At 38.1% G+C, this 25052-nt stretch overlaps 5 protein-coding genes across 5 annotated transcripts in view; 3 read left to right on the forward strand and 2 right to left on the reverse strand.

Moving 5' to 3' along the window:
• Window positions 1-20: 20 nt before the first annotated feature.
• On the reverse strand, window positions 21-9919 carry LOC117563398 (protein real-time). Its single transcript, XM_034241732.2, has 6 exons — window positions 9509-9919; window positions 2815-3738; window positions 2492-2750; window positions 2313-2431; window positions 1483-1813; window positions 21-1423 (listed from the first exon to the last, which is right to left on the reverse strand). The coding sequence occupies exons 1-6, from the start codon at window positions 9569-9571 to the stop codon at window positions 1143-1145; spliced, it is 1977 nt and encodes a 658-aa protein (XP_034097623.1). The 5' UTR covers window positions 9572-9919; the 3' UTR covers window positions 21-1142.
• A 353-nt stretch (window positions 9920-10272) lies between these two features.
• Window positions 10273-11555, forward strand: LOC117564171 (SUN domain-containing protein 5). The gene is made up of 4 exons (XM_034242838.2): window positions 10273-10504; window positions 10559-11137; window positions 11195-11358; window positions 11414-11555. The coding sequence occupies exons 1-4, from the start codon at window positions 10361-10363 to the stop codon at window positions 11439-11441; spliced, it is 915 nt and encodes a 304-aa protein (XP_034098729.2). The 5' UTR covers window positions 10273-10360; the 3' UTR covers window positions 11442-11555.
• A 115-nt stretch (window positions 11556-11670) lies between these two features.
• LOC117564169 (AF4/FMR2 family member lilli) lies at window positions 11671-16675 on the forward strand. Its single transcript, XM_034242836.2, has 5 exons — window positions 11671-12118; window positions 12204-13724; window positions 14248-14565; window positions 15178-15304; window positions 15364-16675. Exons 1-5 carry the CDS (start codon window positions 11696-11698, stop codon window positions 15570-15572), a joined length of 2598 nt encoding a protein of 865 aa, XP_034098727.2. The 5' UTR covers window positions 11671-11695; the 3' UTR covers window positions 15573-16675.
• Window positions 16634-18073, reverse strand: LOC117564170 (cyclin-K). Its single transcript, XM_034242837.2, has one exon. It carries the CDS (start codon window positions 17999-18001, stop codon window positions 16733-16735), a length of 1269 nt encoding a protein of 422 aa, XP_034098728.1. The 5' UTR covers window positions 18002-18073; the 3' UTR covers window positions 16634-16732.
• Window positions 18074-19676: 1603 nt separating this feature from the next.
• Window positions 19677-25052, forward strand: part of LOC117565334 (putative uncharacterized protein DDB_G0277255) — a 61840-nt gene continuing 56464 nt past the window's right edge. Inside the window, exon 1 of the mRNA XM_052002585.1 lies at window positions 19677-20288. The gene's annotated coding sequence lies outside the window, so the exon portion shown is untranslated. The remainder of the gene's footprint in view (window positions 20289-25052) is intronic.

Raw genomic sequence — 25052 nt, forward strand, 5'->3', positions numbered from 1 at the left:
ATAGAAAACTCATTCATAAGTTCCCATGTAGATGTACTTGTATATTTATTAGAGCTTACACAATTAGGTAACATGCACGGCATTTGCTTGGCTATTTAATTAATTCAAATTCTATATATTGGTTGTCTCTATTACTGATTATCATTATCATGCGCTTACACACTATTAATATTTAACATAAATGATTTATTTCTTGCAGCATTAATTTCGTAATCTAAACAGAATTTTCTTGATATTGTACTTGTAATTCGATCTGTTTCTGTCTCTATATGCGTACGTATTTTTATTTTCAATTTTATTTAAATCATTTGAGTAGCCTAAAATGGGTTTATGCATTTTGTTAGTTTTAGATCCCGAATTAAACTAATTAGGTAACATGTAGTCATTGATTAGATATTTTTTGTAAATCTCATTGTTTGTTTTGATTTCTAGCATTGATTCTGGCATTGATTCGTTACGTTTTTTTTTCTGTCATATTTTTGTTTTGTGTGTTTATAAAAAGCCATATAAAATTAGCTGCGCTACAAATATTACAAATATAATATGATAATTTAGTATAAATGTGTGTATATCATGATTAATATGTATTTGTATAAGCTGCTATATATATATATATATTATGTATATACTTGCTAAAATGGACTAATTGACGCCTTTAAATGAATGTGAATGTTGCGTGATATTTAAATATACATTTTCTGATTACAACCGTATGTACTATTTACTTTATGCTTATATCTTTATGTATATATCTGCTGTATGCATTATTTCAAAGTCCTATTAAACAAATTTCGTTACATTTTTGGCTTAATATGGTTACAATTATATTGAAAAGAAAAGAACGACAGAAGAAACGGCGAAACTGCGCTAATAAAAAAACGTATCTAAACTAAACTCAATTCAATTAAACTAAACTAAATGGAATTAAATTAAATTGAACTAAATTAAATTAAAGGAGATTGCGAATTTTGTTTTACGACTTAAAAGAATATATCTGGCGTATCGAATAGATTCAAGCTCTTCTCCATTAGTGTTCCCGACAGTAGATCCAACTCAACGTGCTCCTCCTCATCCTCTTTCTTCTGGCTATTGGCCGTGGTGTTTACGTTGTTGTCTCCGCCACTTTGGCCATTCTGCTCATATCATCGACTCTGGCATGAGCTGGCCGCTGATGAATTGGATGAGAATGCCGACTGCAGACTGGTCATTGATCCCTTGTAATTGACCGAACTGAGCACTTCGTAGAACAGATTCAATTGAGCGCCAGACGGGCTAAACCAATGCATCAGATAGCTGTCGTTGTGATGCATCACATGAGATCCCTGAACACTCTCCTTGTGCCGACAGATGAGGGTGGGCTCCTCACGGAAATAGTTGACACCCTCACTAAAGTCTTGCAGATCAAAATATGAAACAGCAGCATCTGTAAAGTGAAAAAAAGAATTATATTTATGTTGGGATTAAGTTATTTGAAGGACTCACCATTCTTGTCGGGCAATTCTTGGGTTACGCGATATAGCGTAAAGTGCAAATCGTTGCGCATGACATCAAAGTCCCAGGTGAGCACACTTTTCGGATCTGAATTACGGATGAGCAACTCATGGGTGAAGCCCGGCTTTAGCTCCACGGTCTTGTACAGATTCCTATGATCATGCAGATGGGCGGCCGACAAACGTTTGCCCTCGCTGCAAGCATCGCCAGCGGATGCGGAGAGGGCACGTGACGGCACCGGTGTCTCGCCATCTTCATGATCCTCCAGTGAGTTCATCTTGTACAGCGACTTGGGCACCAGGCCACCCTCGTGGATCATGGTCTAAAGAAAAGATTGATGTTTTTAGTAGTGATTCGCTGTGTATCGATTAAGTGTTTTGGCCTTTGGCTTGGCTAAGCTTTTGTTGTCTTTGTCAAGGTGCACAGAAAAGAGAGAAGCGCACACAATTTGCGGCTGGACTTGACATAGTTAAGACAATAGACATTGAACACATCGCAACACACAAGGTGAACGGATAACAACAAGAACAGCGAACGGAACAAAACAAAACTAAACGTCACTTTATACACTATAGAAATGCGTAATGTGCTTGGTTTGCGGGTTTAGAGATTTGAGGAAGCAGCTTACACAATCGCATTGCGCTAAATAACAATGCGTTACGTATTTTTTATGAACTTGATCCACATGCAATAAACGCGTCTAAAAGGATCGCCCAAAAAATGTTCAAGCAAATTGAATAAATAAATTAACAAAAATAAATATGAGCAAATATATATACAGCTGAGCATATACATAAATATAAGACATCAATTCAATTTACCTTACAGGGACCACCCAGAAAATCGGGCACAATTTCCTCATCAATATACTGGGCGAGTCCATCACGCATGTGCTCGCAATCTGGGCCATAGAACAGGAACTTTGAGCGTGTGTGTTCATCTACAAAAAGTAAAAGTAAATTCAATGTTTCCCCCTAACAAATTTCGCTAATCAACTAACCAATGAAAGCGCTAACAATGGTCCAGGCAATTGGAAAAACGCGAGGAGCACGCACGACCAGCACACGGCCCATTGTCTCCGGATAGTTGCGTTCCACGGTCTCGGTGATGTAGAGGAGCGCCTTGATGCCGGGACGCCACAAGTGACGCATCGAGAGACCCTCGAGATCGACCAGCAGCGACCAGTTGAGCACTGGTTTATCCAGACGCTCGGCAGACTCATTAATCTTCTGTATGCCCTCCTCGCAAATGTGCAAAGCCTTGAATTGAATTGAATAGAATATAGTTGGTGTTTGTGTCTTAGTTAAGTTTGAATCAACTAACCAATCGCAGCAAACCCTCCATGCCCAAGGACTTGAGCAGTCCCTTAACATCCATGTGACCCAGACGCAGTATATAAATGGGTCGACCATCCTTGTCGTGATGATGCCAACCGCCAGGGAAATGCTCAACGACAACAGCCGGCTTGCTGTACTCCTCGAGCAGGGAATCGATGCGATGCTCGCTTCGCCATTTGAGGGAATCGCAAAGCATTGTGTAGGCCTGGTTAACGTGCCAGTCGCGTGCTGACAAGAAACGCAAGATGGTCTGATAACTGGGCATGCGCTCCAGATCATCGACACCATCGAGCATTTTTCGCAGCTCCAGCAGCTTGGACTCCTGCATCGGCGACAATTGTCCCAAATTGCGTGCAATAAAATCGCCATCGAGCAATATATCATGATGTTCATCGGCAGTCGGTGATTTGGGTGCATTCAATGGCGGCACCCAACGTTCCACATGCGTTATGCCCTCCTCCTTGAGCTGGCTGATGAAGAACTCAATGATCTCCTTGCCCTTGAGCGTCGTCTGTGTGTACTGCTTCATGCCCATCTTCTCCATCGAGTGCTCGAAGCCAAAGAAGTTCTTAATATCGAGCGTGGCCGTCTGATCGAAGCAAGTCCACTCCGAGTTGTCGGGATGAGCATAATAGCGACAACGTTCAAAGATCTCGATGCGCGATGAGAAGCTTTCGTTCACAGCCTCAATGCTGAGTGTGCGATTCGTCATGTCCAGATAGTTGTGCTGCAGAAAGAACACGAAATCCACACCGATCAGCTTTTTGAAGATGTAGGGTGCATCCACGGCCAATTTACAGCGTCGACTCGTATTCCGTTTGGCGCCATTCTCGAGACACTCGTCCTTGATCACCTCACAGTCGAGCACTATGGGCATTTGGGGGCAGGTGGGAAAGCGACGCTCGTAGGCCTAATGAGTGAGGATGACAACGACAACAACAACAAATTTGTTTAATGTTAATTAAGGTAAAAGTACACAATATACCCAAAGTGGCTGTTGCCAATGGCATTGGCTTTGGAGCAGTCGCCAATTTATGACATGAACTTGGCCAAGGGCCATGGTCACATATATAGATATAGTTATAGATATGGATGTGTGTAGATACAGATTACAAGTACTTATGTCGCAAAAGCAGCAGCAGCAGTCACGCCAGACATTTTGCCAAAATGAATGTCAATTTATAAAACAGCTGGCACTTTATTTGCACACAACTATAAAACAGCTAATGAGAACCCCTCGAACACTATCTTTGACTCATTTGAAGTCCAATTTAAAGCGAGAATATTCACTTTGTATCAGCGCAAAGAAAGACTGATTGAAACAAAACAATCTTAACAATTAATTAGCAATTAGATGTAATCAATTGTTCTCATACAAGTTAAAAGAAAAAACCAGTTGAAAGTAGAGATAAGAATTTGATTAGCTAAAATTCAAACTTATTGCAACAGACTGAAAAATTAGTTATCAAATATTTCGTTTCATTAAGCCAACAGATTCGCCGTCAAATTTATGTTCTCATAACTCGTTTAATTGAACCCTTGAATTAAATTTTAAATAAACGTAATGAATCAGCGAAATTCCCCAGCATCAATTTACAATGAATAATAAAAAGATTAGCATGATTGAATGCAACATTTCACTCTAATATATTAAAACAAAAACTCGTTGGTTCTCTTTGAATGTGAGAAACCGCTCCATATACTACATACTATATACTATATTTAGTATATATATATAGAATATTTGCAATACATCAGACTGAATGAAACAAAGAAATCGCCGCACAGCTCATGATAATACAATAAACAATGGCATTAATAAATCGTATTTGCCATCAGTTTCTTATAGAAGTGTTGCTTCCTCTAGTCTGCGCAATATGGAAAATATTGGCGAATCTAAAAAAACTTTCCAGTTGCAATAAAAACATCACAGAAGACAGGTAGTAAATATACAATTTGCATACAAAAGTTCAAGGCTCTACTTTTATTAAGAGGAATTCGAATCAAAATATATATGTATGTGAGTGTTTCGGACTGAAACTAAAATTCAAAGCTAATAAATATGGTATATTTTTAATACTGAATCTTTTATTAATATAGGCTATGTAAGCTGACGAATTTGATTGTCCCATATATATATATTATATTAAAATACTATATTATCTAGTTGCTAAGCAGTCTTAATTAAATATTGTATTGCGAAAGTCTAGATAAAAATATAGATTAGATTTATGTGCCAAACAATCTGCAACAGATTTACGAGTCTAATTCTTTTCCCATACACATTGCGAATAATTCTAAGATATGCTAATAATCTTTTTTAGAACTCTTTAGTCTAACATGCTAGCAATTGTTTGCATCATCTTGAGTATACTTATTTCGTAATTGTGGACTCATTATCTTGTGTCTATATAAAAGGCGTAAACAAATGCGGCAATAACAACGCGAAAACACTTTCTACGCCGCATTCCAAACAATTATTTGGAGGGGGCTGCAATATATCAGCTTATGCTCAATAATAATAAATAATTCCGGGAGGCGTTTCAAAATTAATTCTCATGTGTTGCGTGTGCCAAGAAATTTCTCACGTGCCCTTATCGATTTCAAACTATAATTATTTTATAATATTAATGGGAAAGATCTGTAAAGCTATTATACCACACACACACACACACACACATAACTATCTCTCATTTGTGTGTCATCGCTGTTCAGAAATGTTGTTTTAGAAATTCCAGCAAAGTTTTCCGGGCTTGAGACAAGGACATGGACATGGAGAGCGTGTCCTTTAAAATGGCGTAGGGCAGGCAAGCATTTTCAATGCCTCCTCGCACGCTACATGATAATTAAGCCAGCCGCAATAAATATTTAAAAAGTTCAAGGGAGCGATGGATAGGACGACAACACGACAACAACACAACACAGTGCCAGGCACGTGTTTTCCTCAGCTATCTTGTCTGGGAAAAAAGCAAGACAGACAACTTGTTGTCGTCTAAGCCAATATATTCCTCATTGAGCTCAATTATTTAGTTTGCCGGAGCGTGTGAACAGCCACTTGAGCTGCACCGAGACCCATTTGAACTATTTACGAGCAGCACAGCAGCAGCCTAAAGCCCATAAAGTACTTGGGCGAACGGCAGATTTACGACCTGGACCAACAAAGCTTGTTCCTTGCGATAGTGTTGTAAATTCAGGTTTCTTCTCCATTCATATCAAATGCTAATTGGCCATTAAAATAGCACTGCTGACACACTATAAGACCGAGAGAGAGAAAACAATGAACATGCGTCCCACACACGTTAATGGACCGCCTATTGTTTGTTGTCGTCGTCTTTTCTAAATATAGTAAACAGTGCGAATTCTCTGGCATATGTGACGTATGCGTAATAACACTTCTGATTGACGGCTGGCTTCCCACTCAAACTGAAACTCAAACTCAAACTCGGCACTTATACTCTCTCATTCTCATTCTCACTCTCGTTCTCACTTTGACACTCATGCCAAATGGAAATTGATGATGGCCTTGAGCGTTGCATTTACCCTAATGCCTTCGGGCTGTTACGTCAATAACCAACAGCAACAGCAAAGGCAAAAAGGCAACACTAAAGAAGAGAAAACGATTGCAAAACCCTCGCAATATAATTTCTTGTGACGCGTATATAAATAGCTGACATTTAAAACATATCTTTTAAATGGAAATTGTGTTTTACCTCAAACGCATTCGACTCAAGGGGTTTTCCTTTGTGTGCGGCTAAATATATAAACTGACTTTAGATACCATATCTTTATGGTGACCTTTATAGTACGCTTTGAACCTCCTTTTTATGGCTAATATCTGTTGTACGTGTAATACAAGACATTTACGAGCAAGTAAAATGTGTGGCCAACGGTTAATTCAAAGTGGAAAATGAATAAAATATAATAACAAAAAGTTCTGTCATAAATGATAAGAATAATTGACGAATAAATCAGCAAAACTTGATTTAACATTTTTATATAAAATGTCGAGTAACAAAATTCAATTCAGTTAAAATTAAAAAAATAAAAATAATTCAAATTTATAAATTGCTTTAATACTTTAAATAATGAACTGTAAATTGTAAATTTGATAGATCTTTAAATTTATAATCAAATTAACTTCTGAAACCATTTAATATGTAAATTTCCTATTTGAGGAGATAAACAAAAAACATAGTCATCGCCTATACAAATATAAATAAAAGACACAACTTGTCCCATATTTGCAGGGCAAATTCCATATTAATTGGATGATTATAGCACGATATTATCTACCCCCTTTAGGGCTAGCTATTCCAAGTCGAACTCAGTCACAAGATAAATTCGACGCCAATTGTGAAGAACTTTCTTATCTGACAACATGGCAGTTTTGTACTTTGTACTCGTAAGTTTCATTGACATTAGAGATATGGTGGTGCTTATTATTTCCGTCTTGCAACGGAAATACCTCGCAATAGAAGTTTCAGTATTTCGTATTTCAATGACCATCAACCACATTGCTCTAAACTTTATCACTTAACTTTCTAAGAACTTGAGCTAATAGATTTTAGAATTGCGTCAAGCAAATTGGCAACATGCTTCCCAAAACGTGACCAAGTTTGTTACTAGGGATGAGTATTTAAGTATGTATGTGTAGTAAAGCGATTATTTTTACTGTTAAGCCAATTAGTTACGACTTACTGCGGTCATTAGTTTGTTTGTGTGCATGTGTTTGTCTTACTCTCTATCTGTTTTTTATTTCGTTGTATTTATTGTAAAGTCATTGACATTAGGTCGAAACAACTTTTGTACCCAACAATAACAACAACATCGCAAAAAAAAGCTAAGCAACCTAATTCAATTGATAATAATAAACAAATTCGTTTGCTTGTCCCGCGCATCACTTAATTAATGCGCCATTTGTCGGCGCAATCAATTTATGCAGCGAATTTAATTAACTAGACTTAGCAGCACACATACAAATACACATATACATATACATATGTAGGTGTAGTTGTGTGTGTGTGCTTAGGTAGAACCAAAATGTTTGCCAGGCAGTTTTGCATACCATTATCGGAAAATAAACCCAATTAGTTGATAGCTTGCCTAATGTTATCAGCTGTCTGTCAGGGCGAATACCCTTTCCAAGGGTATTACGCTTTTGTCATTGACTAGCAAAACAGTTGATAAAGCAATATATTACTGCACTATATATTTTATAATATTTAGTGAGTGTAATTGATTGTAATCTTATATGAAAGAAAAATAATCTGCAAAATATGACCCTTAGAATATAATCAGAGATTTTAAAAAGTTTAATATGTAAATTTTAAAATTCTATAATTCCATATAATCAATATCTTCACTTTTATATCATTTGATTGCTTTATAAATAACTAATTAGATTGAATATAGAAAATACTCTATTAATAATAGAATAGCTTAATTCAATTTAGAAATTGAAAAGGTTACTAAATTTACTTTTTTCTAATAACTTTTTTTAAATAAATGTTTAAAATTCACAGTAATGAATAAATTCTAAAAATTTGAACAAACAAAATTTCAGTTTTTTTATAAAAATCGTTAGATTCTAAGGACTAACATGTATTCGACTATTTTAACTTTTCTACAAAAAATCACAAAAAAAGAAAAATATCAAAAAATGTAGGTATAATACGTCATTACATTTGGAAAGTGTACTAATTGTTGTTTAAATATTCAAATAATATGTATTATATGCAAATTATGCATATCGTATTTCTACTGCTACTAACAAATTCACAATTCGATATACCCCAAAATAAAGAGTATGCAAATTTTCCTAAAAAACCCATGATTAATGATAAATTCAATGTGACAAAATTCCATATAGATAGTAATTTACGTATAGCTGGATACGTGGGTGAGTAGGTCCTATATCATAAAGCTGTCATAGCTGTCAGTGAGAGCATTTAATATTTAGCATGCTAAAGATAAGCACTATCCCTTTCTCTCTCGCTCTCTTTCCCTGTCAGTTGTTGTTGTGTTATCTAATTTGTTTTTGTCAAGTATTATGTCGCATCTCATTCTCTCACTCTTACATATAGTTAAATTGTTTTTTATTGCAAACAATTGCCCATAATCGCATATTTCCTGTCACTGTCTCATTGTGTGAGGCGGATCTGGAATGCAAAGCACGAACTGGGCAGCTGACCGACGCGACATTCTGCGCACCTCGCCCTTCCCCTTAGCCCACAGCCCTCAGCCCACAGTTGTGATGCTAGGTATAGGCGGCTTTCCATTCATGAAATTACATACGCGGGTTATTCAATTGAGAGAGAGCAAATTGGAGCGTGAGAGAAAGGCGCGTGAGAGAGGAAGAGAGCGCCAAGGTTAATTTTATTTATCTGCTGCAAGCGATGCGCTCACGAAAGAATGAAAGAAAGAAGGTAAATGCAAGCGGAAGACTTTGAAGCAAGCTGAATGGATGGATGAGTGATGGATTGGGGAAATGCGAAGTAAATGAGAATACGTGTAGTACTTGAACGAGAAACAACATTAACACAGACACGCTCCAGGCGCATGAACACACACACACATATGCACACACCCACTCGCACACACACACACACGCACGCATCGCAGATACTTTGTATGTGGGCGGTTTATATGCGACACACGCCTACTGCAAATAAGATACACACCTTCATAACGAGCTCAAAGGGATATTTGTAGACGCGAACAGGCGATTGAAATTTTTGCACCATTTTGCTGCTGTTTTTGTTGCTTTTTGTAGTAGTTGTTGTTGGCACACTTGACACTGGTTAAAAATCAATTTCTACTTAATTCTCTTGATTGCACTTTTCACTGCACAGACACACGCGCCAAAATGCGCCCGTTTTATTTTCAATAAGCAGTCTAATTTTGAGCAATATATTTTTTTTGTATTTATTTAGACAGTTTTTCAACAAAATGTATAATTATTGTTGTGTATATATGACGAAGTATATGTTGAAGTGTTCGTGTTCCTTTGCAGCCCCAGCGTTTGTTGTGCTTGCAACTGCTGCAGCTGGCTGAAAAGAAAGCCTTTCCTTTTTTGTGTACACTCCGCGAGCGTTTGACTGTTTTTGTTAGAGGTGCGCGTGACCGCAGCTTCAGAAATCCTAAATGTACTATTTTACTTTTTAAAATACACCACAAAATACTGCGACCAGAAATGAGAATTTGGTCACATAACATTAAGTGTGGCGCATTTTTAAAAATGAACATCTCTTTGAACAACTATAAATATTTTTGATACATTCTTCTCTGATTTATAAAATAATTTTATTTAAATCTATTAACGGCTAACTCGATATAATTGGTGGTACCTTGTTACATGGACGCGCTGTTAATATCAAAATTTTCACGAAACTTATCTGGCGCAAATGTTAAGTTAACAGTTAACATTTACAAATTTGAACTGGGCTTTAGACATGTCAAATCAAAAAAGCTTTATATTTCAGCTTGTTATCAAAGATTTTTTAAATATTTTAAACTGATGAATGTGAACTGTAATGGCGCGATGCAGAAAGAGTGCTTGCTTTGTGTTCTTAGTCACCTTAACTATACTGATGGTATTCTTCTATTACATCATGCTTGCTAATTGGAAAAGCGTTTCTACTGTTTCACGTCTACAATCCGATGTTCAATGTCTCACGGTAAAAATGATATATATCAATTTATACTACTGATAACGTTTGTTGGTTTTTTAGATGTCTCTTCTCCACCAACAAAAGGGAACCAAACCCGATGGCCAGCCAATTAACGCTTTCGGCTGTCTTTCGGGCGATACTCAAGGATCGATGGGAGCGTCAGCTTTGACAGGCTGTGACACACGAGAAATGGCTAGTTATCTTGATACGTTATTTAAGCGTAAATTTGGCACTGTTATGGATGACGTTTATCATTTAAAGAAGCAAGTAATGTCTTTTAGATGCGACTCACCTCAGCCCATTATTCAAAGTGAGACTTTAGCACTGCCAACTTCTCGAATTAATTACGCTTCTGAAGATTTGGGTGCGCGTGTAAATCATATAACGGCCAAACCTCTGGGCGGCTCAAACATTTTCAAATCAATGCTGGGTTTGGATTTTAAGGCAAATCCCCCAGTGAATATGTTGCGTTCAAGCATAACACCTGGCTCATGTTTCGGTTTTCTTGGATCTAATGCGACAATCTCGATCCGGTTAGCTAAGGTTATAATCGTGGAAGAAATAGCATTAACTCATATACCCAAAGAATCGACACCCACTTTTACTACTGATAATGCTCCAAAGGACTTTGAAGTTTACGCAAGTCGCAGGTTTGCCAGAATTAAATTGAAATGTCTAATGTTATGATTTTAACAGGGGTTTAAGCCAGATAAAGAAAAGGAAATGCTAGGGTTATGGACATACGATAATGCTCCCAAGAGACGTACCCAAACTTATAAAGTTAACAACGATAATCCTTTAAGAAGTTTGGTTTTTGTATTCAATTCAAATCATGGCGCCAATACCACTTGCGTATATCGGTAACTAAATCCGTTAAAAACTAGTTTTATTACTTAGTTTTCAACTTTTTTGCAGGTTGGAAGTATTCGGAAGAGTTCTTTAAAATTGTGTTTGTTTAAAATTTTTATTTTGTTTCGTTTTTGCAATATCTGTTTTAAATTATGAATATACTAAATATATATATTTATGCATTCAGCGATAACACATTACGATATTGCGGCAGTGTGACTCATTTTCATACCTTTTCTGCTCGATAACTAACGCCCAAGCAATAATCGACAAAGTGATATGTTTCGGTATATTTATAGCTATTAAGTGGGATATTTTCAAAAACATTTGTGGTCACGCTGGTTAGACATGAGCGATAACGATTATCGTTTCGGTTTTGGCAAAGATAAAATTAAAATAAATAAATTAAAACATGACGGCTTGTGGCGACTAAATCTCAATAATAACAACAATCTTGTGGAGTTCAACAACGTGTCGCAGAATTTCGTCAGCCCCGATGGCCGCGAGGAGGAGGAGCAGACAAAACTGCAGTGGACAATGGCAAAAGCGAAACAGAAACAACAGACAACAACAACAGCAGCAGCTGCCACAGCAACAACAACAGGAACGGCAGCAGCAACAATAGGCGCTGTTGCTGTTACGCCCACTTGTGTTGCACACCACATCGAGGACGAGGGCGGAGGAGATGAAGGCGCAGGAAGTCTCTGCTGCGCTGCTGCAGCTGACGACGTCGACTGCGCTGCCGCAGTCAACGCTGGCAGCAGTGATAAGGCAAGCAAATGTTTTCTTTTGTTTATTCTGGTATTTAGTATTCACTTATTGTTTTGTTGTAACGCATATACACACACATTTACAGCTGAATGGCTTCGATGTTGGCGCTGCCTACGCGTTGACTGCGCTGCCGCCGCTAAATTGCGACTTGGCAGCCGCAACAGCTGCAACTGCAACACTGGCTGCGGCTGCCTCCGCACTCTCGCCCACCGATGCAGCCGTTGGCGGTTTGAGCTCCAGTCGCACCTCGATGAACTCCACCGAGAATCTGAGCTATGCCAGCGATAATTATTATGGCGACGATCTCATCTTACTCGACGATGATGATGACGATGACGACGATGTGGATGCCGAGGAGATATCGTTGAACTCGGATGATTGTGTCTATGCATATCGTGGTGATGCTGCTGACTATGACATGGCCGCCTTGGATGCCAGCACTGGACGTGGCGGACGCAAATTGGATTTCAGTTTGTTGCGCGACGATGAAACCGATTTCTTGGAAATGGACTTCGAACCGGATCCCTCATCGGAGCTAGAGTTTGCCGCAAATGGAGCACAAGAAGCCGCTGCAGCTGTGGCAGCGGGACATGCAAATCTGTTGCTCATGCAACGCGATTATAGTCAGTTGCAGCACGGCGGTCGACAGTTGTATAGTTCGCCCATTGAGGAGTTATCACAGCCACAGGAGGCGCTGCAACGTTTGAGCAAGAAGTTTGCACGCATTAGCTTGAATTTGGATCAAATCAAAACCGATGCAGATGCCGGCTCCGATGTGGATGCCGATGAGCTGCTTTGCGGCAGCAAGGCGGACAATGATGAAGACGGTTATGCGGATACAACGGCAACAGAAGCAGCTGCTGCTGCCAACACAACGTTGGCGCATTCGTTGCCCAGCACATTGGTCTACAGCAGCTTTAGTCGCAGCACCAGCGTGCCCAGTGAGCATGTTTTAAATGCTGAGCAGTCGTCGTGCAACTCGAAGCTAACGGGCGCCAAGCCCAAGCGTCTAAGCACGCTTTCCAACTCCTCTTCGTTGGTATCAGCGGGCAAGAGTTGTGGCTCCTCTTCGACTTCCAAGTCGCGTCGTTCACAGCCCAGTTTCGATGAACGTTGCTACAGCTGCACCGACTTTCGAGCCGTATCCCTGCAACATCAGCAGCTGCAGCAGCAGCAGCAGCAACAACAACAGCAGCAATCTGATGTGGCACCAATGCTGGTGGCTGCTGCAGCTGTTGTGGCCGCCAGCGCAGCCATGGCCAGCAATTCGACACAGTTTGACTTGGGCAGCGGCGAGGAGACGTGTTTGGATTGTCTGGAGAAGGAGTTTCTGGCCAACACCATTGGCAAAGCTTTGGATCTGAGCAGCTGCTCCAAGTGTCGCCGTCGCATTGGCAGCCGAGGCAGCAGCATCTCGCTCTATGCTCGGGCGGAGCAGACTCGTTGTCGCAGCGGTTCGCCGGGTTACTTAGATGAGTTTGGCGGTCTCTTCAGTTGGCACAATTCACCGGTTGGCGCCGCTTGTGGCGGAGGAGGTGGCGGCGGTGACATTGGCCATTACAACCAAAGGTTTATTTCGTGTGATAATAATTTCGGCGGCGTGCAGGTGAGTTCAAAAGATTCAATTACTATCATAGTATTATAATATTACACTTCTGTAATTCTTCTGCCTTTTCTTTATTTATTATTTGTAATTTTAAGATTTTCAATAGATATCAAATTTATTTTTTATTGGTTTCTTATAATATTTCGCTTTTATTGGTTTCCTTTTGAAAAGTTCTTAAAATATATTTCCATATTTCTCTAAAACACAAATTAAATTTACAATTAGTTATCCTTCTTCTTAGATTAAAGAAAAGAGAGTTTCATTATTATATTGTGTATTTTATTTAAATATATTATTCATTTATCATATAGAGCTTAACTGAAATTGTATTTAAATTACATATGAGAAACTTTTTCTCACTTCTATGGACAGAAATAATCACTCATGTTTTGAATATATATTTTTAGAATTCTAAAAAGATTCCCATACAATTGGAAACATATATTTTCCATATAACTAAACTGACTTGAAATTCTGAGCTAACCATGTTCCAATAATTTATCTGTTTACTTTATTGTCGCAGCTGCCCAAGCAAAGCTTTTCGACTGAACCGCTGGTGGCGCGCCTGTCGACGGCGCATCTGAGTGAGGAGCATCTGGTGCAGGCGCTGGACAAACTTCACGTTTCCTACAATGCATCTCTGCTGCATGGCTACTTTGAGCAGCTGTCAGCGCCTTCGCAACCAGATACGGATGTTGGCAATTTGAAGCAGCTGCTGTTGCATGTCTCCAAGCGGCAGTGTAATCATCGCAAACTCAAAAAACTGATCGCACTGATCACTCAGCAGCAGCAACAGGAACCACCACAGCAGCAGCAACAACTCAATGTGCAATTCAAGCGGGTTAGTTATTGAGTAATTAATAATATTTATTGTAAACAATTCTACTTCCTTCTTTAATGAGAATATATTGATTGAATTAGAAATATGATATTGATTTGAAAAAGCATTCTAAATGAAACTAGTTTAATACATTTATGCAATGTATCTCTAATTTATATGTTGTAAATATCTTAATCTTCAGACTTATTGAATTATTTAAAGTGAAATACGTATAATACTTTTTGATCATTTTAATATGTGTGCATAGATTAGATTATTATTCAGAAAATTGTTTTTATCACGTGACAGAGCATTATATTTATTGCTTCTTTTACATTTATTTATTTCAACTATATTTGCTGTCTACTAAAATTTGTTGTAAATTGCGTATACGTAATTTGTAAAAAGTTTTTGATTTCCTATCCCTACCCCATTAAAGATTATATAATAAATTAAATTAGAAATGAAAAAATATATAATTTTCAGTTTAAAAATAACAAATCAATATCTACAAAATTTAAATTAGAACGATAAGAAATGTACATAGAAAGAGTCAAATTTTTACGTATTCCATTTAGTTATCTTAAATATTAAGTATTTAGTGCTTAATGAAGTCCTTTCTTTATCTTGCAGAACAACGCTGGCAATGCGGCTTTGGTACCAGTGAAGGTAACTGAAATATTGGCAGCCTGGAAACGCCATCCCGATCTCTCTGTGCTCCGGCAATTGGATGCGCGCTTCCATCGCGCCAATGTGATGGGTGAGTTTCTAGAGTTTCAAGATCTGAGAAATCTGATGAATTAAACTATTTGTTTGCAGGTAAAATTGGACACATTGTGCGACAGGCGCAACATCAACAACCGGCGTCGTCATCTGCAGCAGCAGCAGCTGCAACAACTTCTGCATCCGCTTCAGCTTCAGCAGCGGCATCTACTTCAATCTCATCCACGCGACTCGCGCTGCCCGAATTCATCATGATACCACAGTATTACGCCTGTGGTGAATTAACATTGACGCGCAAATGTTAAAAGACTCGTCACACACACACACACACCCAGACACTTAGACACACTCACTACCAAACACATACACGCACACTCACCACAAGAAAATGTTTATGCGTGGTTGCGTTTTGTTGTTTTCTTTTCAAAGAAATTGAGATATTATTAACTGCTAAAAGTGCAATTTGCATGTTTCCCTGCCCCCATAACATTTCGACCAAAGAAATCTATGTTGAATAAATGTAAACTGATGACATTTAACATTCTGTTCAAATATTCTGATCAATATTGCAAGTGAAATTATAGTTTAAGCTCTCTCTTTAATCTCATTACTTATAACTATGCTATTCAATTAATGTTGTTTGTTAACTATTATGCGCCAAATGAGTATTGTAACAGAAACAGATAAAGAAAGATCAGTTTGCAAATTGTACGCTGCCAACGCTGCCTATTTACCAATTAAGCGACCACGCATAAAATAATCCTTACATAATAGTTGTATCGCAATCTTAGAAACGGGGTTTTTGGAAAGAGGTTTTTTGAAGTCGTCTGTAGTCGATAAAGTTAGGCGCGTGAATTTCTGTGTATGTGTTAATAACGTTATTCACAATAACCGTTAATCAATTTGCAATATTTATATAGTACCATAATATGTGTGTGCCACGCCCACAAGTAAATTATATCACAATATATATAAAACGTATGCATACAAAATTATAATTACAGAATATTATTGTATAGCGTATATAGCTTAGCTTGTATACTAAACTCTAAAACTAACGAAAACAAAAAACTACAACTAAATTACAATATCTTAAGTAGCCAAGTAAACTCGCACACTCATACACATAATCTTGTCGTTTACACGATCAACTATTCGTGATATGTATTAATATAAAAAGCAAACAAGAAAGTTCTTTAATTTGAAATCACGATAAACGACTTCACCACACACACAAACAACAACGCACACATGCTCATTAGATTGCGTGACCAGGAAAAGGACGAGGACGAACACAAGGAGAAACAGCAGCTCTTTCAAACCCCCAAAAACCCAATCCCCAAGAATGCGATCAATGGTGAGAATATAATGTTTTGTTTTTAATAAAAATTACGCTTTATTAATATTACATGCGCTTCTCTTTTCTAACTAACTTTTTGACGTTAAATGATTTCTACAACATCTCTTATTGGTAACGTTGCTGCTGCTGTTGTTGTTGCTGGCGTGCCGCATTGTAGTAGCCACCGCCAGCAGCTCCAGGCGGAGCACTTGGTCCCATGTTGGGTGGCATCGGAGGAGGGGGCGCCGATGTTGTGTAATGCGTTGGTGGCGGCGGCTGCTGTGTCCAGGCATTCGCTGCATACGGTGGCATGGGCACAACGGGCGGCGGGGGTGGAGGCGGTGCGTGGTACATGTGATGATAGTTGGCCGACGCATTGCCGCCGCTGCTGTTGATGGTGCCACCTGGTGGCGGCGGCAGCGGTGCAAGAACAGCAGCGTTGGCCAGAGGCAGTGCATCATTTGACGATGGCGGCGGCAGTGAGACTACAGGTATAACGTTGGCCAGGGATTTAATGCTTTGTATGTTGTTCAGCTCGATGCCATTGCCTTGACTTGATTGCTGCTGCGCAGACGTCTGATCCACATTTGTTTTGATGTTGGCGGTGGGACTGTCGGCGCGACTGGGTGGCTTCTGGGGCGGACTGTTGGGCTCTTGACCCTCGCGTTGTGACGACTGATACAAATCTAACACTTGATGACATATGTCCTCCAGTATTTCCATCGTTACATTCGACACAAACATATCCCACCAGCAGCGATGTTGTGGCTGTCTACCCAGCCAATCTTGAACGAGGAACTTGCTCAGTTTGCTGGCCAAATATATAAGAGCCACAGCGATGATCTCGGGCTCCCATTGCAGGCAGACAACAGTACTCAATGAATCATTAACAAAATTCCACGCCATTTGCACCATTTTCTGCAGTTTCTGTTGATCGCCCTTTATGCACTTCGCATACTTGAGCAGAAACGTGTAGGGATGCTCCACCTGCAGATCAAACTTGATCGTTTGCAGTAATATGCGCTCCAGTGTCATCACCTCCTCCTTTGGATCATCGCCAAACGAATAGAAATAGTTGTCATTGAGAATGCCGCGTGCCGTTTTGATGATGTCGCGACACTTTTTGGGCGTCTCCTCCACCTTGCCGGCAAGAAACAGACAGCAACACGCCGTCACGTATCGTGGAAAACTCTTGAACGAGTGGAACATATAAAAACGATGAAAGTACACGACACCGGTGGCCATTGTGTTGTGACCGAGGCCCATTTTCGTGCCACATTCCATGATGAAGCGTGCGCCCTCTTTGCGATATCGACGCTCGGTGTCATAGGTGACGCCATCTAGGATCGATGGGGTTTCTCGCAGCTCTTTTTTGTCGTAGTACCAGCAAGGCATCCTTGTTTTTAATTCGGCGGAAGGAGTCCACAATTTAACCAAATAATAATAACAAACGACGTGTGACCGCAGGTTTCAATTGCAAAAAATACTATATTACGTTGTCAAATGTACTAACAGATTGCAATTACTTTGTTACACTTGAAAAGGAATATTGGAACTGTGCAAAGCGAGAATTTGAAAAATATACAACTTGTTGCATAGCTTTTGGTTTCTTTACGCAATTATACAATTAAAGTTGTTTTTTAATAGACAGCATTTAAAACATACAATGTATCTGCCATTCTTATTGGTACTTTGTTTGTAACGGACCATTCTATAATCAAATATTCATAAAGTAAATAGACAAAAACATTTAGAGCTCGAAATATACTAAAAAACCGTTTTCACAAATAATTTATCTGTTTCACTTTAGGTGGCAACGCTTAAGCTTAAACAGCTGATTCAGCCTGATAGCAGTGTGACCATACACGGCAAATTGCGCGCTTAAAAACTGCATTGTTCGTTTTACATTTAAAAAAAGTGATGTGTCTGTGTATTAATAGCCAAAATGGCCAAACAAGAAATGCAGCGTAAGTTCATAATTAACTAGTTGGCAACTGTTATAAATCTCACCCATGTTTGTTTTGCTTTAATTGGCCATTACAGCGGCAAGCCTTTCTATCTGCTGCAACATTGACTTTCCACAGCATTTTAATACCGGCGCCTGCTGCTGCAAAAACAAATGGAGCGTCCACTAACTAACACTACTTACAACTACCTGTTGTTGGCTAGTGCCATGGCCAATGGTCGCCAATTAGTCGCAATGCCTTGGCATAGTTGAGGTAACTATTAATAACTAGCCCGTCCAGTTTGTTGCCGTTGTCTTAATACTCTGTATGCGCTCCTCGCAAGTAATGCGGTCAACCAGCTTTGCGCGGCACCCGTTTGACAAGCTCTAACAGGAATTTATTATTTGGTACTCTACTCCTTCAGTGTTGCAAAGCTTTCCAGTTTTTCCGCCCACTTTTTTTGATTTAAACCTTTTGCACAGTTTTGCATAACCGAGCAGCCGAATTGCAAAATTTGCAAAAATGTATTAAAGTATGAAAACTGGTTTATCGCTTGAGGAAGTGTTTTGGGCTGCACCTTGGAAAGGGAGTCAAATAGATCGTTATGCTTGCACATTTTATTTTATTTAGTTGGCCAAACACATATTTTGTATGCACAGTTGCCAGTTGCGTCTGCATTGCGACGATGTTATTAACCTTGTCTTTTTCTCCTACTCCCTCCATTTCGATTCCTTTGGGGCGTGCTCCAGACAGGTCCAAAGATAGTACAACATAGAATTGTGCCGGTGCCGAACGTGTCAAGAGAGTCACAGAGAGGGAGAGAGAAAGAGTTCATAACCAGTTTACGTCTTTAACAAGTTGAAAATGCGTTCTTTGTATTAGCTTTTTACTTGCTGCTGCGATCGCCGGTTCCCAACCAAGTGAGTGAGCGAGAGAGAGCGCCAGTCTTGCTCTCTGTCTGTGTGCTGCGCTCTCTCACACACACACACATATATTCACACCAACACAATGTAGCATTTACGTACCTTTTGGCCGTTTAAGACACGTTTGCAGCTTCGCTGCGCTTGGTGCTGCTCGACGCTTTTCAGTCACTTTTGATACGTCGTCAGCGTCGCCAGTTAACAAAGCGGATCGCGCACAACAACAGCAACGACTACAAAAACAACAATAACAACTCCAACACCAACAACATTCCGTCCACTTCAATTGTAGTTGTTGTTGCTTTTTATATTTTGTTGTATCTTTAATGCGCGTTCGTTTCGGGCTACGACTTTGCAAAAAAGCAAAAAATAATACAATAATAATAATACAATATCAAGAAGTGGCTCGAGTGCTAAGCAACAACTAGGAGTAGTAAAAGAAGAAGCAGCAAAAAAATTGCTTGCCTAGGCATTTAAAAAAAATTGTTCAATAATAGAATAGCAATAATAAACGTGCAAAGAAAACACATAAAGTAAAGTTGAAAGAAATAAAATAGAAAAGAAAATGTGCTATAAGAAAAGTTAAGAAGTAACCTCAAGTTTTTGTATCGTGCGCGCTCTATCTCGCTCTCACTCGCACTTGATCACCCCCTCTCCCTTCACACAGTCCACCAGAGTCTGTCCCGCTTCCTCTACTGCATGCATTCCTTGGAATCATTCTATGTGGATTATCATCGTTAATATCGAGACGAGAAGCAAACGCAGCGTTATTTGGAATATTTTTTACGTTATACCTCAGTCTATAACGCTAAATAAGTGAGTTGCATTTTCTTTTTCAATAATTATAATTATAGTTTTTTATTTAACAATTTATATGATAATATAATGTAACGAGTACAAGTCGTAGACCCGTCCGTCTGAAGCGTATAATGAATCAATGTAGATAAACAAACGTATTTAAGAAAACATAATATTGAGAGAGATTAATCAACTACAAAACAAAACTCATTTCCTTAGTCAAACGATACATTATTTTAAAGTAATATTGAGGGGAGCATTTAAATACAGAAGAAAAGCGAGTTCGGGAATTATTTCATTCATTAATATTTGTTGTGTTGACTTAAGTTTTCCTCAAAAATTCTTCTTCATACGCATACGTATATAAAAAAGAATTCAATTTCTTACTCATGTAGTATTAATGTATCTTGTGTACTAACAAATTTATTTGGAGAAACTTAAGATTGAGAAGAGTATTAAATTGGAAAAGCAAAAAATGACTCAAATTATTCACTACACTCCCACGTTTTGCTTGCATTTAAAATTAGCATTTGAAACACTGTTGCAGCTTGATCTCAGATTTATCGCCATCATCATCAACACTTGCGTCGCATTTCACTGCCAAAGTCGTCGCTCGATTAAGTGTTAAGTGTTTGGTGATTAGATCATCCAATGGGGCGCGTTTGAAACCGCTTAGCCAAGCTAATAATTAATTTTTGTTTTGTTGCTGTGTTGTGTTGTTGTCAGGTGCAAGCCAAGGCCATTTGAGCCTGATTATGAGACGCGAGTTGATTGAACCTGCCACAATACAACAGCATCCAGCCATGTGCAGTAGTTTCCTAAGCAACTCACAAAATGAGGGGCAACAAAATGTAAACGATGTTCGGCTTACAGTGCGCGTCATTATTATAGATACATTGAATATTAATCACGTTTTCTTTTGCCCTAATGAATCATCCGCTTAGTCGTCGTGGAGGAAAATTATACATGACAAATCTGTAAAATACTTTTTTAGAAATTAGTCGACTCATTTCGTGAGTTCTCTTCGTAATTTGTTTTCGTTCAAATTATGGCTAATTAAAGTCAAGGCCGCTCGATTTTACCGATTAGTTCAATTAGGCTGATCGTACAAAATTAGTAATTACTTTTCAAAATCTATTAATTTCCAGCTACTAATTGTGAAAGTCTCTTAAGATTTGTGCCTTTTATTAACATTGTAGTGATATTATTGTGCATATAAACATTGAATGAAAAAAGATAAGTTGACTTAGTATTTTATGTTGAAAATTACAATGGACTGATTCAACTAAGTATTTTAGAAAGTTTACTTAATTTTTAAATTTGTATTACTAGTATTTGAACAAAAAAAAAGTATCTTAGCAGCTTTTCTTTAAAAAGGAAATTCTTAATATTATATTAGGAAAATTGTTTAGAAGCTTAGTTAAATTCCTAATCTTGCTAGGCTCTCTTCACTTTTAAATAATAAGAAAGATCGATTAACATTCTAAAGTTATTTTATACGCGTCTGTAAGTTTACAGAGTAACAATTTTAGAAGATATTAAATAAATACTTCTGTACTTCTGCTTTAGCTGACAATCTGGTATTTTTCCACTTCTGGTATAGTACTTCATCGATATACCAACAATGGCCTTCGACATATTTTGGTAGCTTATGGTATATTTTGGTATATTTTACCACATTTGTGTATTTTCTTACAGTCGAGCACACTCTTACTTGTTTTTAATAAGGATCGAAGCTACTTTTCTTATATGTGCATATGAACATATGTATGTAATAATAAATATAATAATGAATGAATTTATTAAATTGTTAAGCATAACTCTAAGAGACAGACTCTCTAGCAACATGTTATGCTTATGTTAAAGTATTACACAATTTAAGGATAATGCAACTATTTGTGCCGCCTTTATTGTAATATTACAATGCAGTAGCGTAATCACAATTGCAATTCGTATCTTGATTTCGCACACTGTGAACACTCTTTGTAGTTGTAGTTGTAGTTGTTGTAGTTGTTATTGCGCTTAACTAGCCCATGTTGATTTTTTATACCAGGCTGTTGAGTTGGCTTTTGAGGCTTTGCTTTCCACAATATGTTAACAATTTTGATTGGCAATGCCGATGCGTGGTGTTTGCATTGTTTTTACTGGATCTCAGTTGCATGTTGCAAATTGCAATTGCAACCAGCAGCAGCAGCAGTAAAAACAACAACAACTATGGTTCGTTGTAATTGTTTCGGCTGCGCTGCGAAGCGTAACCAACATCCCAATGGAGCGGCGTTGAACTCGCCGCTTCGGCCGAAAACACTTTACAAATGATTCTCCATACAATACACATTCTTGGCCACCTCAAAAACCGCACGCAACGGCGGCAGATGAATGACGCAGATAAAGAGAGCGATAGAGATAAAGATAGAGATAGAGCGAGAGAAGAGCTGATCTTAGACGAAACTCAACAACGCACAACGCACTCGACGTGGCCATAAATCACGCGTGCCTTGGCCATATTTGTGGTAGACTTATAGTACTACTTTACTTTACTTCACTCTACTCTAGTCTCTCTTTTTTTCAGTCGCGGGCCACAACCCATCAAATGTCAGCTACCTTTTAAGTTGCCTTTTTATTGTCTTCATAGAAGTGGTTTTGCCCATATATTCATATATTTTGCAGCAGCCAAAGTGCTTGTAATTTTTGTTGTTGTTTTCGTTTTGGTCGCTCTTGCAAGTTCCTTGACGCATAATAATTGCCTAAAAAACAAAAAAAAAAAACGCTATGCGAATCATTTGAAACATAACTGTGCCTATTAACTTGTCGCAGCTCTGACAACTGCGTAAACAATCGAGACACTTTGGTGATGGCTTTGTTTTCGTTTTCACTCTTTACATAATTTGCTTAAATTTGCTTTGCCTTTTGTTAAGCTATTTTAATATGATTATGGAAATGTTTAAAAATTATAGTATAGTAATTGCATGCTTGACTCCGCTGCAACAATTTTTTGTGTTATGTGAAATCTCTTTGTATTCCACTCTCATTTCCTTGGCAAATTATAGATTCTTTTTCGCTCTAATAATAAGCTACTCTGAGTTGCTTTGTTTATTGGGAAATTTCATTTGTTAAGAGAATTTGAAGAACATGAAAATTCGTTACATTTTTGTTTAATTTTTTCTTGGAAAAGTCTTGGGTTTGATGAAGCAAAGTGAAGTGTTAAATATTTAGAGAATACGAAAATTCGTTATATTTTTATTTACTTAGTTTTCTGGAAAAGTTTTGTTTTTGAAGAAACAAAGTTGTAGAAAAATGGAGTGTTAAGTAAAATTCTACATTTTCTGCTTTAATATTTATTGGTATATTAGTACAAAGCTTAACTTTGGATGTAAGAAAAGTAGCTTTAATACGTGTATGTTTCTTATATTTCCTAAAGAAAGAATGTTGTTATCTCATTTAAAAATGGGTAACTTTATATAATGACAGTTTTAGTAAAATTTAATTGAATGAAATTAGACATTTCATGAGATCTAAGTTCTCATTCCAATTCTTGAAATCAAAGTCAACTTTCCTAAGAAAAGCTGTCGAACTCTAATAGGAAATTTCTAAACATATTTTCTATTAAGTGAACTTGATTTCTTTGCCTCAACCTAAACATTAAAAATCAATCTACTGCAGTTTTTTCCCTCTGAGAAAGAACTCGGAAATTAACCTGGCTGAACTTTAATTTCCGCACAATAATCCGTGCTTAGGTTGGGGGGGGAAGCATGAAATAGAGCAAAATATGCGCTACGCTCGGCAATTTAAGAGTTGTAATGCGTTACACTTTATTCAATCGCAGATAGAAAAAGGCAGCTGAGCACGAAGTGGAGATGCCATTGAGCATTGACTTGCTTGTTGTTGTTGTTGACCCAGTTCGCAGTGTTGATCTGGAGGAAGAAGAAGCAAGAAGCAATGGCCCCCGGAGGCGCCCTATTATGCCAAGTAACAGCTATGCTATTTCATGGCGTAGATAAAAATTTCTTTTAATTCATTTAATTTCATTTAAGCCAAGCTCAGGCGAGAACACTCATCAACGAAGCTTATGGCCTTTGGCCAAAAACTTATTAATAAATGTTGCTTCTTCGTCTTTGGTTGTATTTCTTTTTTATTGTCTGTTGTACGTATATTCTGTATTTCTTTTTGCGTTTTTTCTATTTCAATGCTCAAAGGCGTAGATACGCTGACCTGATTAACAACAGCACGCACACTCAGTTGGCCCGGGCTTAGAGCTTTATCGAGTCCAGAGTTGGTTAGAAAGTGTCGCCACTCTCTTTTTATTTGTTTGTGTTGTGGCCCAAAGAGGTTTTTTGACATTTGGCTCTGACTCTGGCCCCCGCTCCAAGACGGCTTATTGAACTGATCAGAGCTTTGGACTTGGGTTTGGGTTTGGTTAACGTGTTGCTCCCATGAAGTTGGCTCTAATTGAAAAGTAATAAAAGTCAACCAGTTTTCAAAGTTGTCGCTCAACTTTGACATACAAAAAGGTGTTGTCAAAAGTTCATTGAAATCTAAAAGCAAAAGCAAAACATGAATATCATATTTAAGGGGGAAAAAAGGTTTTTAAATAATATTATGACAATGCCGTGCGTCGAAATGAGCTTTTAACTTCAACTTGTTAATAATTTACAGCCGAGTTGTCGTCTCTCTTTTATGTACATAAATTTTGTGTGCTTCGGTGTGTTGAAAATTCTAATTAAAATGTTAACAAAACAGCATAGACAAAAAGTAGTCATATAATGGAAAAAAACTAAATAACCG

Source organism: Drosophila albomicans, chromosome 2L (assembly GCF_009650485.2).
Source record: "Drosophila albomicans strain 15112-1751.03 chromosome 2L, ASM965048v2, whole genome shotgun sequence".
NCBI lineage: Eukaryota > Metazoa > Arthropoda > Insecta > Diptera > Drosophilidae > Drosophila > Drosophila albomicans.